Source organism: Spea bombifrons, chromosome 1, assembly GCF_027358695.1.
Source record: "Spea bombifrons isolate aSpeBom1 chromosome 1, aSpeBom1.2.pri, whole genome shotgun sequence".
Taxonomy (NCBI): Eukaryota; Metazoa; Chordata; class Amphibia; order Anura; family Pelobatidae; genus Spea; species Spea bombifrons.
In genome coordinates, this window is record NC_071087.1 from 53,820,221 (window position 1) to 53,838,909 (window position 18,689).

At 36.1% G+C, this 18,689-nt stretch overlaps 1 protein-coding gene across 1 annotated transcript in view; it reads left to right on the forward strand.

Annotated features, from left to right (window-relative positions):
- ADAMTS3 (ADAM metallopeptidase with thrombospondin type 1 motif 3) overlaps positions 1 to 18,689 on the forward strand; it is an 80,202-nt gene that overhangs the window by 17,860 nt on the left and 43,653 nt on the right. Inside the window, exon 4 of the mRNA XM_053461640.1 lies at positions 11,918 to 12,068. Within this exon, the coding sequence (XP_053317615.1) occupies positions 11,918 to 12,068 (151 nt within the window). The remainder of the gene's footprint in view (positions 1 to 11,917; positions 12,069 to 18,689) is intronic.

An 18,689-nucleotide genomic window follows, 5' to 3' on the forward strand; every position in this document is an offset into this window, starting at 1 on the left:
GTACACAATTCCTGTCCTTCAACTGTAGTGCAAGGGACAATACAACTTGAAAGACTTTGCCAACTTTGTAGTGTTTCACAGTTAAAGCACACACTCAATGTATCAAAATACTTGGAAGCTTTCTTAATGATCTGACCATGAGACGGTTAAATATTAACCATTTAATAGTAAACTACACAGATCTTGTTGTAGTGACCTAAAGGAGCTAAGATTTCCCTATGCATATCATGATCTTTTAGGAGTCTGTCAGGGATACCCAAATATCATTATAGTAGAGGGGTATACAAAAGGAGCGTGACCTTGAAAATATGTCCATTTACCATGGTACATTGAGATCGGTCTAAAAACCATGAGGTTCTGGACAAGCTCTGGGTATTCCTAGGTATGCGTTATTCTATAATTGTTTCAGCTGTTTTCCCATAACATTGCACGATAAAGTCGACAATCTTTTAAATTCTTAATGCAAATAAATATTTAATCTATTATTATTTATTGTTGTATATAGCACCATCATAATCTGCAGTGCTGTACAATGGGATCCTTATACACACATATACTTAACATCTGCACCACAGCAATTTGTAAAATCTTTTCTGTAGTATATAAAAAATTCCAGAGGCTTATATGCAGGACATGCATTCTTTGTCAAATGAAAACAGCAAATCTGTTCCTAATAATCTACTGTTTGGAACCATTGCACTCCTATTCCTTTTGCTCCCTTCATGCACCTCCAGACCATGCAGGTTTGATTCCAGGTACAGTTTATGACTGTCCAGAGTAAACAGGAGACATCAAAAACCCATTCCTGAATATGTCTTCTGTATAGAACTCCTTCAAAATACACTTTCCAATTCAGTATAAGCACCACAGTCAATAAGAACTTTGATTCAGGTTACAAGGATTAACCTGTGAAGGATTGACTATTTCAATACCTGTTTACTTTTATACATACATAGAGTTTCCCTGCACACTAAGTGGAATTCACTGCTTAATGTTCATGTGTACCTTTTGCTACAGAGTGTTTTTTTTTTTAATGAAAGGAAAAAAAAAATGAATCCACGTAACTTCAATACTGCACGTGAACTCCGGAGCCAATCCTTAAGTGACCTCTATTCAATGGAGGCAAGAACCGTTAGGTCACACTGCAATTTACTGATAGTAGTAAATACCAGATCAGGGTGTAAAACACTTGTGTGAACTTTCTGAGCCCTATGTGTTTTATTTTATTAAAGGGACGGGTTACTGCCACTATACACGAATGCATAACATACATTGATAACTTTGTGAAAAGGAAAAAAATATCCACTTACCTTACAATAACTTCTGTTCCCAAACATATCACTGAATAGAAAGAACTAAAGCACTGCCCAAAACACTCTACTTTTAACCTAATTAACTAATAATACATCTGCAGGGGGAATCTACACTGCATATCGCTGAATAGAATGCCACCACTGCATTGACAGTTGAGAAATGAGCGGTAAGGGACTGGGGGATTACGTATCAGACATAATGTAATCTTATACAGTATTGTATAAAATAAGTAGGTGTCAAAAAAAAAGCACCAATTCAGATTGAAGGCCATTAGAGCAGCGCTATACTTCACAGACAAGAACATGTAAAAAAATAACACTTTGTGTTTGTATAGGAGAACAAGGCCAGCTCAATTGCTACATTAACTTTCTAAAGTTCTGGGTTTTTTTTATTTACCCATAGACAGTCAGAGCACAATTCAGCCTGGAAATAAAAAGCTCCAGACACTATCATGTCCAGGAATTATATTGTGGAGAACAGGAAGGGGGCACACACAAACTGTGTGTGTGTGTTTTTCCCACAAAACTGCATGACAGGTAACTGGATGTGTGAACACATAACCAAGTAACCATCAGACAGGACAGTATACATCTTTACATATATTATGAAAGCTCCTTCTGTCCTACACTGATACACAGGCACACAAAGGCATAACGCACATACATGCATAAGCACATAGTAATATTATTATTATTGTTTTATATAGGGCCATCATATTCCACGGCACTGTACAACAGATAAACAAGACATAACAAACCATGCATAACATAAAAAGTTAACTTACAGAAACAAAAAGTACAACAAACACAACCTCCTGCATTCCTACAGATACGTCCCTACATAAACACACACACACACCTGCATACACACTGACTGCCATAAACATAGATCCCAGCTCACATCTGCATATCTCTCTAACTGTAGCTGCAAGTTGATGGCTGGGGGATCCTCACACAGTAACCACAATTCTTGCCTGTTCCTTACATGCAGAAAGGCACCCAGCTTTCATTTACTGACCTCAACATGTGGCTAAAACCAAGCTTCATACAGGCCGATCATGATAGGACCTAGGAAACTGACTGCCATCACTTATGGGTACAATTCCACAAAAACTGCAACTTTCACTTTATAAGAAAACCGCAACTATTCCTGCACCCACATCAGCTTTCTGGACACAAACATCAGTATCTAAAACAACACCATTCAGACCTCTCTAGACCGCTATCCAACAGACAAGCCCAGTTACCTCAACTGCAACAGCATCCAACTGGAATGCACAAAAAAATCTATAATCTACAGCCAAGACTATAAGATACAACTGCATCTGCTCTGACCCCAGAGACAAACAACTAAAAAACTTCAGGAAGAACTTTATTGCTCATGGACACAATACTAAATTGACAGATGGCCAAATAAAAAGAGCAGCAAACATACAGAGAGAAGAACTCCTGAAATACAAATAGCCACTTAGGAATGACCGAGTCCCCTTAGTGGTCACATACAACCCACAGCTTGAGGTCCTATACAAAAAAGCAAAAGACCTTCAAACAACACACTACAAACGGATGAGAAACTAAAATAAATGTTCCTACTCCCTCCTCTGCTACGTTACAAACAACCTCCAAATCTAAAACAACTGGTACTAGAGAGCTCCCTAAACAGACCAACTACGAACGGTACCTGTCACCAGAAAAGATGTGAAACCTGCGCACACATCTATACCACAGACATGGTACCAATACCACATACAGGCCTACACCATAAAGTTAATGGTACCTTCTTGTGTAAGTCATCCAATGTGGTATACCTCATAATGTGTGTGCTGCCCCAATTCTGGACCATACGTAGGTGAAACTGGCCAGACCCCAAGAAGGTGGATAAATTGGCATAGACAAAATGTGAAACACATGTAGGAGACCGTTAGTTCTAAAATGGACACAGCACCAAAATCTGGAGTTTTCCATGGTCCGAGGCAGCATGGGCCCTTCAAACTAACTAGTGAGTAGTCAGAACTGGGAACTAAGTTTTATGATAATATCAGACAAATTTGGAATAGTCATTGCTACAAACTGTTCGCTCCACACCACACAGTTTATTAATCCTATTATTTAAGATTTGGGGTTTTTTAGAATTAATCTGCACAAGACACAACTATTGTAGAGTGTTAATCCTCTGCCGCCATTTTCTCTCCTCCTTTGCCAAAAGTGTATAAAACTGCAATAAAAATGTAATCATGCCATCCTATAAAGCCTTTTTTGTCACAGCCTTGAAATTCTTAACCTTTGCTTTATGTTTTTCAGGCTATAGATATATGTAGATCCATAAAAAAAAATATTACTGATCTTTCATAAAACCGGTTGTACTGTTAGATTAACTTTGATTTTATGATGACTGCTTGCTTCTGGAATATTTATACTTGGCCCAGCAACCCATTGACTTCCCAGCTACATGGAAAATGAGGAAGGTGTTCTGGTGGACTGCCACAAATGCCTTCTAAATAAATTAGCATATTCTTGTTCCTTTTGTTTCTCTTGGATTTAACCATATTTAACAAAGTTACTTTTGTGAAACCCTAAAGAAATATAACATGGACTTGATATTTACATGTTGGTTAAGTCACTATTTAATTTCAACATGTGGAAAAGTATATGCAGACATCTTACAACGTGATTGCTGTTTCAAACAGTTTGCCTACTGTTCATGTTGACCGCTGTAGTAAATGTTGTTAAGGCTGTGGTATACTGCTGCCATCTTCTACATGGTGGCTAAATGAGCCTCAGCTTCTCTAAAGCCAGGCCTCAAGGCCCAAAGGCCCAAAGATAAACTTGGTTTGCCATGTAAAATGTAGCTATATGTTGTATGGATTTTTAGCTGGTTTGGTTACCTTTACTTAAAGTTTTTCTACATTTTGGGGTTCAGTAAACTGAATACAACTGGGTTAAGCAGGGCTTCATTAGCAGTTTAGGGTTTGAGAAGGGAAAGTCACCCAAATATCGCATGACTGCTTTCAAAGAAAAAATAGTAATTTTCCATAGTTAAAATAACCCCTTAATTTTCTCCAAAATCTCCAATGCCATATATAAAAACAGGTCTATATACGTTAAAAGCTGCAGCTACTGTAGCTTTAATATCCTATGCTGAAAACATGTTACATTTAGGTGCAGGAATCTGACACTTTTCTGATTCCTGTCTTTCCTGGACACCTGTGATCCAGACTAGGCACACTACTCTTCTTACCTAAGGACACTTACTGCTGCTCCGGTCCTTGGGCTTCCTCCAAGACCTGTCCTGAACAAAAAAAAAAAAGGTTGAACTTTCCACTCACCCGCTTTGCTTCTAGTTGAGAGTAAAACAGCATTTTCAAGCAAGATGGATGCAAACAATTTTTTTCAGGTGAAATCGACATCCACCTTTTATCTATTTATTATACAGTAAAATATGTAATATTGATTTATATGCTCCAGTTGACAGATGTATGAAATGACATAATTAAAACCTATAGCAAATATTGACGTGAGGAAATCCTTCTTAATAGCTTGATTCAATGTATTTAGTTACTCTATAGCAGTTGAAGCTACACAGCTACTGCATCTGCACAATATCAGCAATGCTGGATATAGTATGACAATATTGTCTGAATAAACATTGGATTTAACAGCCTTACTGTCACTAGAACGTTATAGCAGATAGATTTCCCCCACCACAATGATAAGTATCAGTTAGCCTCGCTGTTTAAGCAACTGACGTATTAAATACATGTGTATATTTTAATGTCTTACAGAAAAGGCTTACGATTAAGTACTTAGGTGTGAAACGCGTCAAGCAGCCCTTTGCACTTTTCGATGCTATTTGCATAAAAAAAAATCTTCATGAATAATCCATTTTTAATTTTGAGCGGGTTCTGTTTAGTTACTGAAATGTGAAATAATAGTTATGATATGTACAATATTACGATATGTTAAACACTGGTATAACTTTTTTTGCAACACAATGCTTTGTATACATAAGCCCCTGGCTTTACTATTGTGTCCTGCACACCATGGATGCATTGTTCATAGATACTGTGCAGTCTGTACTACGTTACAGCTGAAATCCATCGATTTGTTAGCTTTGAATCCTATGGATACATTGTTAATTAACAAAGTCACACCTAACACTCAGTAATTCTAGGGGAGAACCCATCAAGTTCCCACATATGTATGTGTATGTACCTTGTGAACTTGGTTGATAAAATAACTAATTTCAACAAAATAAAAAAAAAAGTTTTTTTTTCTTCAAAAGTTAAAGAAAAAAATAAGTATCTGTGACGCAGGAATCTCGCAGCCATTGAACTAAATACACCTTAAGCTAACAAGGAGTTTGAAAGGTGGCAGTGTTTTAGCTGAATCTGTGTTTTTAGACGAAGCAGCTCCTTTTGAATGAAAGCACGCTTATACAAAATCCTTAAGAAGTTTAGACTAGAGAGCTGTCTCTAAAAACTGCCCCCCCCTTCAGCTGAGTCCCATATGTTTGTCTTGGCAGAAGTGCTGTGTCTGCCTGCCTGGCGTTTATGCAGGGATATTAAATTGATGGAACACAGGGCCCTTGATCCTTTTCAGTGGGGCTTCTATTTAAGCAGTGGCAAACTAGAACTCTGTCAGCCACCTGCAATTGTCCAAGTTACGAAAGCTAAAGCACAGAACTAGATGAGAAGAAAAGCATTCAAGATGCTTCAAAACCATAGTATTAAAACAGATCAGATGTCCTAAACCCTACATTGTAAATAAACATCTACAATATATTTGTATTCACTACCCATCTTTAGTGTATACCATGGGAGCAGTTATGCCAACTTCATGTTCTCACCACCTGCACCATTGTTCCTCTCCTTTATCTCACATCCTATCTCTTCTTAAGTTGCTGATTGTTGTTAATTGGTTCAGACAACCTCCGTAAGGGTAGATGGGGAGAAGGTGGATAGCTTCGTGTCAGGGGATTGACCCCTGCTACTAATAACAGCTTAAAGGATGTGAACCTAAAAAGAAATCTCAAAAGCACATTCACTGACTGACAAAGAAAAACACATGTTTAACTTTAATTTTATAAATGAATTATAAATCATATAATTGTTGTATATCATATAATTATCACATCTAAATTATATCAGAAAATGCCATTTCAGCAGATACTCACAAGGGGACTAGCTAGCTGTTTATTCACTAAACCCCAGCGATGGGTCTTTTATAAAATGCATGACTTGCATTGTTTTACTCGTCTTGAACATTAGTTAAATACCTGCCTGTGTCCACTTTATATGACAAAAATAAGGCAAATCTATAATGTACACCACTTACACCAGCATTAGCACCAAAAATGTAAGTCTGTTTTCATGGTATGAATTTGTTGGATAAGCTTTAGCTAGCTAAATTTTCATAGTTAAATGGACTTTGCAAAGTACATGACAAGTACTGTCATATGCATTATCTACAATTAAAAAAGAGAGAAAGCCTACTTCTGTTGGGAAGAAACTGTAGCTTCCCACTCTTTCCACCATCTGATCTTTCATGCCACTGATTGGCATGCCACTGAAGCCAATCAATAGCAAGAAATAACTCTCATTGAAATAAGTGGCGATTTCCATGCATGCATACTAGACCCCTGACCAGAGCATTTGCCAAGCCAGCATTGGAGCTGACTGACATTAAGTACATTGTGTGTCAGCAGATGTGCTCAACAAAGGAAAGGGGGAGGCAATGTGACAAATACATATGGTGGGATTCTGCAGTATCCCCTGATGAATGTTAAGGGGAACACTATGTAAAGCTTAAGAGATCACTGAGCTATCATATGCACGTTCATGTGTCCCTCTAAGGTTAATGTCAGGTCCAGACTGGCCATCAGACACAACGGGGTTGGCTTTGTGTCTCCCACTTACTGTTTGTGTGGCCAATCCAAGGATTTAGTGTGTGGTCACCCATTGGATACATACTGCAATACACTGCAATAGTCTAAGGGGGTGATGTAGACAGCAATTGTCTAAGGGGGTGATGTAGACAGCTTTCCCATATATTCCATACAAGAACAATCCCACATTGATGCACTGGTTATTTCTCTTTTATTATGGAATGCACTATATCACTTCATGTATGATCATTTAATACAGATTACCTATGAGTACGCATTTGCAATCCATATGATGCATAATACGGTGTATACCTAATCATTTCTTAGATGCTACTGCCTGGAATTTGGAATTAAAACACAGAATGATTACTGACGTAAATGGCAGTATACATATCTTTTATATATTCTAAAACATGGCCAAAATTATGACCCATCAAGAAACATTGGCTTCCATCACGAAATCCAATTAGGGATTTGTTATTGTGATACTACTATGTATACTATAGCGATATTAAAACATTTGAATGTCAGACTTCTGTGTATAGTTTTAAAATGTATTGGTCATCCAACTGTTATTAATATGGCTAAACTCAAGTAAGCATAGCTTTATGTGAACACACTTTTGCAATGTTTTCCAGATGATCACCATTTGGTCTCCAGGCCTAGCCTTTCTGTGTTTTACTTTTTTTAATAAAGTACATTCTTCTATTGGTTTTTTTTAGTGAATTGTACATTTGTCTTGCTTTTTAGATTTGAACACACGATAGTAGATCATTTTTACTTTGTTTACATGTTTTATTTGTTTTATAGACTCTCTAATTTTCTTTGTGACTATAACTGTATGTAATAATCCAGCTTGGATAGCAATGCATGTGCTCATTGCGCGGGGGCATTGTTTCGTCGGCAGTCAGAGAATGAGAAAAAATTTGTGTTTTACAAAGATTACTCTTAAAATGTTCTAGATGAACATTTAAGCACAAATTGTTGCTGCCACCGCTATTCAACCGCTATTCAACAGTGCATGCTCATCTCTTGGAACTCTCTGGGTTGAACCTGGAGGCTCTGGCCAAATCCCTGTCAGTTTCTGCTTTCTCCGGGCAGGGAGATCTCATCTGGTACCTAGTGGGAAAAAAAATGAGAATAAGTGAATAGGTGAACAGGAATACTGCTCCCCTTTTGGAGATTAAAAACTGACCGATAGGTCCAGTGATCAGCTCTAAATTCAATTCCCTGTAGGTAAAATCCATAGAGTTCCCATAATGTTGCATAAAACTGCACTGCATTGTTATACTTTATAATTGATTTGTTTCACCTTTGTACCAGTGATAATTTACCCTCATAGAGTTGTATTACATTAATGTGATATCCTATCGTTCATTTACTTATAAAATATGACAACTTTTGAGGTGTGAAACTTCAGTTGATAGAGATCACTATTTGTTTTAGCATCAGCAATACAATGTTGTTTTTGTATCACTGTCATACAATCATACCCAACAAACATTCTGAGCTCCTAAATAATCAGGGATATCAGGGGAGTAAATAGGAACAATTGGATTTAGGCCCCAGATGGGGACTGCTCCTCCTTAAGATGGACATGTGGTAAGTTAGCTATGATGTTATTGTCACATCTATTTTCCGATATTATTTGATAATTGTCAAACACATTAGATCTCTGGCTGTTAGTATCACAAAAACATCTCTATTTTAAGTTGTAGGCAATGCAATTGGCTATCTTCTATAGTTTTTATGCTAGTATATAATAATTTCTATTAATCATTATTTTTTTAATCAGTTATATACAATTTTGTTAATATAACCTGACTTATTCACGTCCACATCCCTTACCCAATATAATATTAACATTTTTTTCTTCACTTGGAATGCCATCTTTGTCCCCTCTTTCTTTCATATCATCATGTAACCAATTTAGTCCATATTGCCACTTCCTACCATAGTATGCCCTGATCCTTTTCCCGCCATTATCTAGTCTCTCTTTTTTTCTAATTGCGTTACTTCAACCCTCTTCTAACTCTTCATGTTATCCTGCTCTGTATTTAAATTACCTAAAAGATTGATATGTCAGAGAGACAGAAACCGTGGGACAAGTGGAACCTAGATTTTGCCCTACCTACAGGAATCTTAAAGTAAAAAGGATAGTCTAGCTATATATTTATACATTATAGAGAAAGCCACAATAATGAATTATTTCTATTCTTGTAAAGAAGATATGAGAAGGAATATCACAAAACCTGTTTTAAATGTCTGCAATGAATAAACCTAGTACTTCATAACTACACATAATTGAAAATCCAGATGTGGGTGTTGTCCACACACATATGAGTCAGTCACTCTGCTCGGTGCCCTTTGGAAGAGTTAAACATTTCAGATAGACCTATTTATAAATACCATTATATTGAGTTTATATCATCCGAAAAAGTAAAAAATATAACTTTTGTTAAAACAAATACTAGCGCTAGATCGTTTCGTCCAGAAATTCTCTTATTTGGTTCATAACAAACGCAAAGAGCTTTTGCAGACAATGGTTTGCGTCTGCCAAGGAAAGACATTCGTTCCCATAGCAACTATTAGTAAAGGCTTATTTTTTTTCAGAAGCATGACGGGAAATATATTGGCACACAGCGGCGCTATGCCAATCTAATATCGTAGTATATAAACTGAAAGCTGCCATGATGTGACTCCATCCAGATTCACAGCCTGAAAGATTCAATCATCTCATTCCCTGGAAAAGTGAAAAAAAAAAAATAGGATAAGACTGTAGTAGCTAAGGTTAGACAAATTATATAACATTTAAGAAATGTGCAACCAATAAAAGTGAGTAAATGATGGAAACAGATGACTTTATAATTTCAACGAAGGCTTAGTCATACTCTTGGGCTATTTCACCTTAAAGAAACTTTCTGAGAATTAACTAGGCAAAATGTGGTTTGGCACTCTGATAAAGTCAATATTCTTATACCGTAAAAATAAATTTAGTATACCGTTTTTTAACATTTGGCCATGGTGTTGTGAGCCTTGGTAGAAAAGAGTAAGGTTTGAAAATGTGTCTAATTTATTTACTATTCCGTATCCTTGTTACAGTAGACCAACACGTTCTATTGCATGGGACATTCAGAATCTCAGTTTAGAAGTAATGTTATGTGTTGACTTGAGCTGTTTAATGGGCCACAGAGGGTGCATGCCTACAAATCTGTACATGCCAAGAGCAGGACTATCAGAGAAGATGTGATTTCATCAGTTTTAGGGCCGGGATATACATTTTTAATAACATATTTGTCAACTGGAAATCTTAATTAGATTGATAGATGTACTGGGCTGTCCGTAGGAGAACTTTCGTCATGGCCCTATAGCATTACATTTGTTGAAAAGACGTCGGACAAATCATGACAGGTGTTGAAGTAAGTTCCCTCTGTGGGGGCCTAGTTTTGCCTTCAATTTTATTTATTTTCTCATTGTTTCATTTCCTTTTTATCTTGCAAATGCTCTATTTCAGAACATCTATCTATCTATCTATCTATCTATCTATCTGTCTATCTATCTATGCATACAAATTCATGCTTGCTATTCAAAGTTTGAAATAGCAAGGTGTATTTGTAGCTTGTAGTACAAATCACATTCTATCCTTGTATGCGGCTTTCTTTAGCTTCTGTTGGTAAAGTATCTCTTAACATGTTATTTTAAACCCTGGCCGACTCTTAGCTTGCCAGGCCGGGTCATGTAATCACGCATGATGAAATTCAGTCATATGATATACAGTAAGTGTCAATTTATTTCCTGTCACCACTGGTACCACAGTCATAGAAGACAAAACTCTTTAGCTTTTTAGCTCCATGGTTTATGGATGCGGTAGCTCTTATCATGATTTAGTTCACTTTGCTTGAACGTTCTTACTTACATAACCCCATGCTATGACTTTGACAAAGACATTCGCATACCTCCCGACTCGGGGGGGGGGTCTGGGGGTGGAGCCTGGGATGTAGAGCATCATTGATTTTATGAATGAAAAATAGCTTGGAAACTCAACAATACACCTATTACAGTGACATTTGAAACAATAGGCTTGTTTGTAGAAGAACGTACATCTGAATCATGGGTTAATGAGAAGCATATTGGTGTTGAAAAAAAGTGTATATTTCATTGTATGTGATAGGCAGAATTGACATCATTATGCTGTCAAAATATTATCATGCTCTACCAGTTTTTAATTAGTATTTTTAAGTGTGTGGGAGTTATATCTTTCCATGCAGAATACCAAAACCCGAAAAATGACAAATATTATTAGAAAACGTCAGTAAGCCAACGCAAAGTATTTATTCTATTGCGGAAAAAAAAATTATACCTAGTTAATAAAATGTGTGGCTCTATGTTTTGAGACAGAAGTTTTTTGCATTTATAAGGACCAAGTAATTTGTTTCCAGATGAAATGTATTCACTCTCCAAAAACATTGTCAATTATAATGTAAATGAAATGTAAATGTTATTCTGATGGTTTGCTAGTGTTACATTCGTGATCGGTTAAGTTATGGGCTCCAACAGCATTGTTTAAAATTAGCAGTTTACATAATAAAGGTTTAACTATCTGGTACCCACAGGGAGAGCAACACATTGCATTTGCATTGCAACATCTTCAGCAAAAAGTTCCTAATTTTCTGTAGAGCTACATAAAATTGTTTCATGATTAATATTATTTACACTATAGGCTGGAATGATCCGAACAAAAGAAGATGAATATTTCATTGAACCACTGGAAAGAGGCAAGCAAAATGAGGAAGAACAAGGGAGAGTACATAAAATATATAAAAGATCAGCTGCAAAGCAAGCTGTCCCTGATGATTTCACCAGCAGACCAGGTCAGTTAAAAACAAAGCCATAACATGTTATTGACGTAACTTTGTTCTTATTAACCTGTATGTTGGTGGCTAAATATTTCTGTGGGGTTTGTAATTAATTGAAGAACAAACTAGGGTGAGCTGGCCTCCTCTGTAAGCAGAGACTCCTAATTTAACCTGCAAGTTAGCAACACCTATTATAATTATAAGTGGTATGTTGGGTCAAATTCATACATGTGCATATGCCAGGGTACCTTTCTGCTGCAAATCCTCTATCCTTACATGATTCACAGTTACAGGCAGTTAGCAGGGGTAATAGATATCCTTTCCCTGGTAAATGTGATGTCATACCCAGCACTGTCACTGACAGCATACAGTCTTGTGAAAATAAGTACACCCTCTTGGAAATCTATGGTTTAACATATCATGACATTATAACAATCATCTGTTCCTTAGCATGTCTAAAAATTAGGTAAATACAACCTCAGATGAACAACACATGACATATTACACCGTGTCATAATTTATTCAACAAAAATAAAACCAAAATGGAGAAGCCATATGTGAAAAACGTTATGATTCAATAGCTTGTAGAACCACCTTTAGCAGCAATAACTTGTAGTAATCATTTTCTGTGAGAGACTTTATCAGTCTCTCACATCGTTTTAGAGCGATTTTGGCCCACTCACTTCAGTTCACTGAATTTTCACACGACTTTAAATGTCTTGCATGACAGTAGTGGACAGAAAATAATTTTCTCAGATCTTCTGCCAGACACCAGTACACCAAATGCTAGGTTTTATATTGTTTGGTCTTTATGTGAATACATCCTATTAAAAGTGATTTTTTTTGGTTCAAGATGTGAAAAGTGGCTCCGGTCATCTTAGACTGGGGCCTGTCCACAACTATACCACATGTGCCCAGTGGACACACTAAAAGGTAATCTGGTACATATATTCCAGACAGCGTTTGAAACATGCACTTTGCATTTAATATATATTTATCAATATTTAAATATTTTTCTCTTTGCAGTAAACAGTTTTGTTGTGTCAATATACCCAATGATTTGTGGAGATTTTTTGTCCACAGTTGAACACTGTATGTAAATTAACCCTGTTAAACAGAACATGATATACAGACACCTCTTCTTGGAGTCATACAAGAATCATAGAAACATAGACTAAAATAGCAAAAAAAAACATAATAACACATAATATTTGGCTAATCTAGTCTGGACCTTTTCCTGCCTAAAACCTTAATTGGTCCTTGGTTTTGTTTTATGTTCAGGATACCTTATTCCTTTCTCTAGCATTTTCATTCATTCCGAGTTTCATTATCTGATAACAATCTGTGGCATGCTGTTAGTGTTTTGGATGGAAGCAAAATCCTAAACTAAGAAGAACACATTTATGGGCAGCAGAAACCTCCAAGTTAAACAAAAACAATTAATGGGATTCAACAAAGAAACAGTTATAAACAAAAAAAGCATTATGTTTTATTTGATGTAGAAGACGTTAATGCCCATATTAGTATTTTCCAACTTACGTTTAATACAAAAATACAATAGAATATATAGCGTTATATATACACTACCAAAATCCTTGTCTCATATATATATCCCATTGTTGTCCAGTAGAAGACCAGAGCCTTTTTTATAAAGTATCTTTGGTAATATCTAAACCTGAAGCATTAACTATCCAGATGTCATTTCACAAGAGTTGGTGCGTATGCTTCCTTAACCTCAATTACATATGGGAGAGATGCTTGACTTGAAATATACTTTTGGTAATTAGCATCAAATAATGTCAGTAATAGTGTGGGAGATTTTATCTCTGTTTCTGGGAGGATTTCCCCTTCCTCAATGAGTCAAGATGCTTGTGTATATGGTGAGGTTGTCATGACACCGGGCCCGAGTCCTTTTGTCACAGGTGGGAACCCATAGACATTAGACATGATTTGAGCGTTGCTCCTGGTTGCTTGGGAATGCAGGACCTTAGAGGAGAAGCTGACACAATAGAGGTTCTAATTACGCTCTTATGTTTGGACATACAATTAGTTGCTAATACCAAATACAAACCAATGGGTGGATGCCCTGGACGTTGATCAGGAATGCCTGCTTTAATTCTATGTGCTAGCCATAAACTACTTAACAATTAGATGAATGCTTGGGTAATACATTCATATATACAGTACCTAAATATTCAAATTTCCTCTATGATAGCTAATTGTAATAATGCTTTATAAAAAATAAAAAGCACAGGAAGTGCAATGGGGTTAACTTATATAAAGCTTGAACCACCTGCAATGCTGATGTACCGGTATGCACTTAAAAGTAGACTTTATTGAGATGCACCAGTTAGATAGCAATTTGAAAAGCATATATTATTTAAACTTAGTGTTCAATTTTTCAGTTAGCAAAAACATATTCATCAAAAATCTGTTGATATATTTAATAAAATAAGTTATGGATGATTGCCCTTTCCCTTCTTCATAATTTGAGGAAAACTAGTTTTCATCAACCTTTTTTCCAGGGCTTTTTGGAGTGATGCCTATCACAACTTGATACACAAGGAAATACCGTGGATACTTTGGCGCATTGATGACTTACTTTATTTATGAACTTCTGTATTTGTAAAATGTCCTAAAATAGCATTTGCATACCATTAATTAATCATAGCAACCTGCAGACCTCTGTTACTGCAATTGACACATAAACATTTACCTTCTACATCAGTACAATTGGTAATTTCATAATGTGCCGTTTTCCATTATGTAAGATGAAAATACGTTATATCTCGGATTATCAGTGTAAACAGATTGTGATGTGAGTTTATACACTTGTCTTCTTATCTAAACAACACATTTTCTTCTCTGCGGTGAGAACACATTAGAGAACTAGTCCAAATGACCTTAGCTATGACGTCTTATCCAAACTCTGCAGAATGCTTATGCTAAATAACTACTGAATTTAATTTCTTGCCTTGTTCTTTATGAAAATGTCACATCTTAATTTGTAGACAATCAGCCCATTTCCTTCCTTTTTTATTATTGCACAAACAAGACAAATGAGACGTTGCCTGATCTGAGAGGCAATGTAGACAATGGTTTTTATAGAATTCCTTGTAAGAGACCAAGCTGGTCCTTTTGGATGTTTGAAAAGGACTCCTTGGTTTAGTGGTTGCTTTTCTCTTTAAACGTTATTCACGCAGAGGTCATTCTGAGGATCTTTTTAACACAATGAAAAACATCATTTAATCTTTTCTTTACTGTGGGAAATGTGGGTAGCAGTAACGAGCACAAGGATTTGCACATGCTGCCCCCTCTTGCTTCTACAAACGCTCAGCATCAAGTATACATTTAAATGTATTACTAGATATCACTTTTATTACAATTTACAAAGTTCTTTAATGATAATTTCCCTTTAAACAAATAGGAACTGATTTATCTTACTCGTCAATCATATTGTCTAAGTACCTTGGCCTGATGTAGATTAATTAGAGAAGCATTTTTTTTATTCTAAGGACATGTGACGGATTTGTACTGCCAAGTTTTTTCTGCTGTTGTTTTCTTCTTTTTTGTTGTGCTTTATTTTTATGATGAAGGCATAGAAATAAAGAATAAATAGTAAAAAGACCATTGATAGTGTTAATTACTATACAGAACTGATACTGAAGAGTTTGATTTATAAACTCATGCAAATTATGTGTATATATGCACATGCACACACACTAGTTGAACAGTTTTGATAGAGGTTTTTGATGTGGGGAGTTATGCAGCATCAGTCTAATATTGGTCAAATCAGAACTAGAGCATGTATTGGCGGTCTGTGTTAAAGCTCTGGATATGGAAAATGCTCACCTGCATGTGGAAAGTAGCAAACACAGAAAAGGAAGTTTAGCTGAATGAGATCTGGCTGACTTTACTTCAGATGCAGGGCCAATATCAGAAATCATGGTGCCCAGTACAATCTTAACACCTACTAACATACTTATACACACAAACTAACATATGTAATTACACACATATCTAATTACACACAAGGTAACATACTAACAGAATAACAGTAACATAGTTTCACAAACATTAACATACTTACAAACACACAGTAACATACAAACATATTTACACATACCAACATGCCCATGAACTAACATACTTACACACACAGCAACATATTTAGACATACATAATAACATACACACACACTAACATACTTATACCCATATACAGTAACATACTTAGACAGACTGACATATTTATTTACACTTTCACACAAACAACCTATCTTTGTTGGCTCAGGAGGGCTAGAGAGGTGCCAGTTCTTCTGCTCTTTCAAGGTCCTCACACGCTATGTCTGTGCGCAGGGAAATTCCTAGCAGAGACCTTGCTTTCCTGCGGCCAAGCAGGGAGTACCGTTTTACCCCCTGATGGCAACCCTGTTTAGATCAGCAGACCCAAATTAGACCTAGGGTTCCAGTGTTTGCCATTTTGCCCATCTCTGTTTGTTGTTTAATATTATATAAAAAATATTTCTTAATGTAAAGTCTTTGCTGTTGTATTACCATATTTAAAATAATGAATTCCCTCACCACATAGCTCCACTGTCAATATACTTTAGAGTATTTCTAGAGAATTTCTTAGAACTGTGTTACATTACATTTCCATGGCACTGATGAGTTCATAATAGAGATCATTACTTAAATTGAATTATGTCCATATGAGTACAAACTAATTAAAAGCTAAGTGTCTATTGCTCACCCATTGGAAAAACAAACATTGGTTCACTTCACAATGTTTCTTTTCAGTGTGTAAAAGCATTCAGTAGTGAGGCAAATCGTTATATATATATATATATATATATATATATATATATATGTGTGTATGTATATATATATATATATATATATATATATATACATACATACATATATATATATATATATATATATATATTTCAGAAAGAATAGTTTACATTAAATGTATAAGAAAATATATTATAGAGAAATACTTATATAGCTTTAGTAGCCTATACATATATATAATATTAAACAGTGCAACGCTCCACAGCTAACCCCAACAGGAAAGCATATTATGGCAAACAAAAAAGGAGGTCACAAAAAAGTCATTTAAATGACTAATGACTAATTGGGTAAAGTGGCAGACATAGGTTACATGGCAGACAAGATTCAACCTAGCTATGACAAAATGTTTACATTGCTGTTCCTTTATCATAGATGTACCACTATGGGTTAACACTTCTCCAGTGCCTGTACACTTGTGCAGCATCACACATGCATGGGCATTACAAATGGCAATGCTGTCCGCCTGGAGATAGGCAGCAGGGACCAGTAAACAAAATAAGTGATGTTTCTGATTGAAACACTGCCATATTGGTGAACAAAGGGCATCATCAAAATGCTGAGAGTTACTGTATCGCAATGCAAGTCTATGCACTTACCACCTATAAATTGTACATTGTGTAGAGCTGGTGGCATCAACGACAAGTAGGACATTTCTTAACAGGGTATAGACTTGCCTGAAGTATTATTGTTCCTTGGTAAGCCCTCAAATGAAAAATGTTTGCGCACGAACTCAAAAGAGCTAGAAATATGAGAAACTGTATTGAAAATGCAGTGAAGTAATCTTCAAGGAACACTAAAGAGTAAAGATAAGAAATAACATGACATAACATAACAAATGTCATCTGTATCACTAATACAGTAAGCACACCTCCATATAGCATTTTGTTGCTCATTTTAATATTTTCAAGATGACATTAACAGGGTTTCAATGTCAATTTATTATATATTCTTAGATTAAAAATATTCATAGGTTGAGTAAAACAGCATCAGATTGAGGTTGACAGTCTTTCTTCAGACCAATGGGTTTTGATGATGTGTTATTAGGATGAGTATTTTGAGAATATATAACTGTGTATTTGATAATCATGTGTTATTAGTTACTGCACAGAAAATAAAGCAATGGTATGGATAACATATTGTTCATGCTCATGTTATGTTAACATCCAATCCATATCTAAAATTGCAAGTTAAAAAAATTCTTTAAATTTAACATTCTCTGGCTCTCCTAGGTTACCAAATTGTTATGTAGTAGCCTTATACTTGGGAACTTCAAAGGGTAGTCTACCCGTTACTTGGAGTGGCTTTTTGAAGGGGCGGGGCTACCCTCACATAGAGCTGGGGCTAGCCATAGACAGCAGGAATGCAAACAGTGCTCCCCAGCCCAGAGACAGAAGAAACTGACCCAAGCCCTGGTAAAGCAAGGCTACCCTGGAGAGTCTGTGTAAAAACCTGCAGAGTTCCCATGGTCCATATGGGTATCACAGCATATAAATTGTATTAAAGCTAGCGCAGCACAACTTCGGGCAACTGCCAGAAAGGGAGGGAGCTCTTAAGATGGTTCTGGTTTGGCGATGGCTTCTGCTCCTCTCCTTTGCCATCAAGCTGGGGCAAACCAAGTATGTCCTTGGAACCCACACTGACCAGCCCTATTATTAAGTGTTCATCATGGTCATTGTATTGTATATCATAAGTAAACATGATGCACTTGAAAACAGAACATATGGTCACCCTATGTGCATTATTTCTACATTTAAAAATGCAATTTACAATCTGTCTGTTT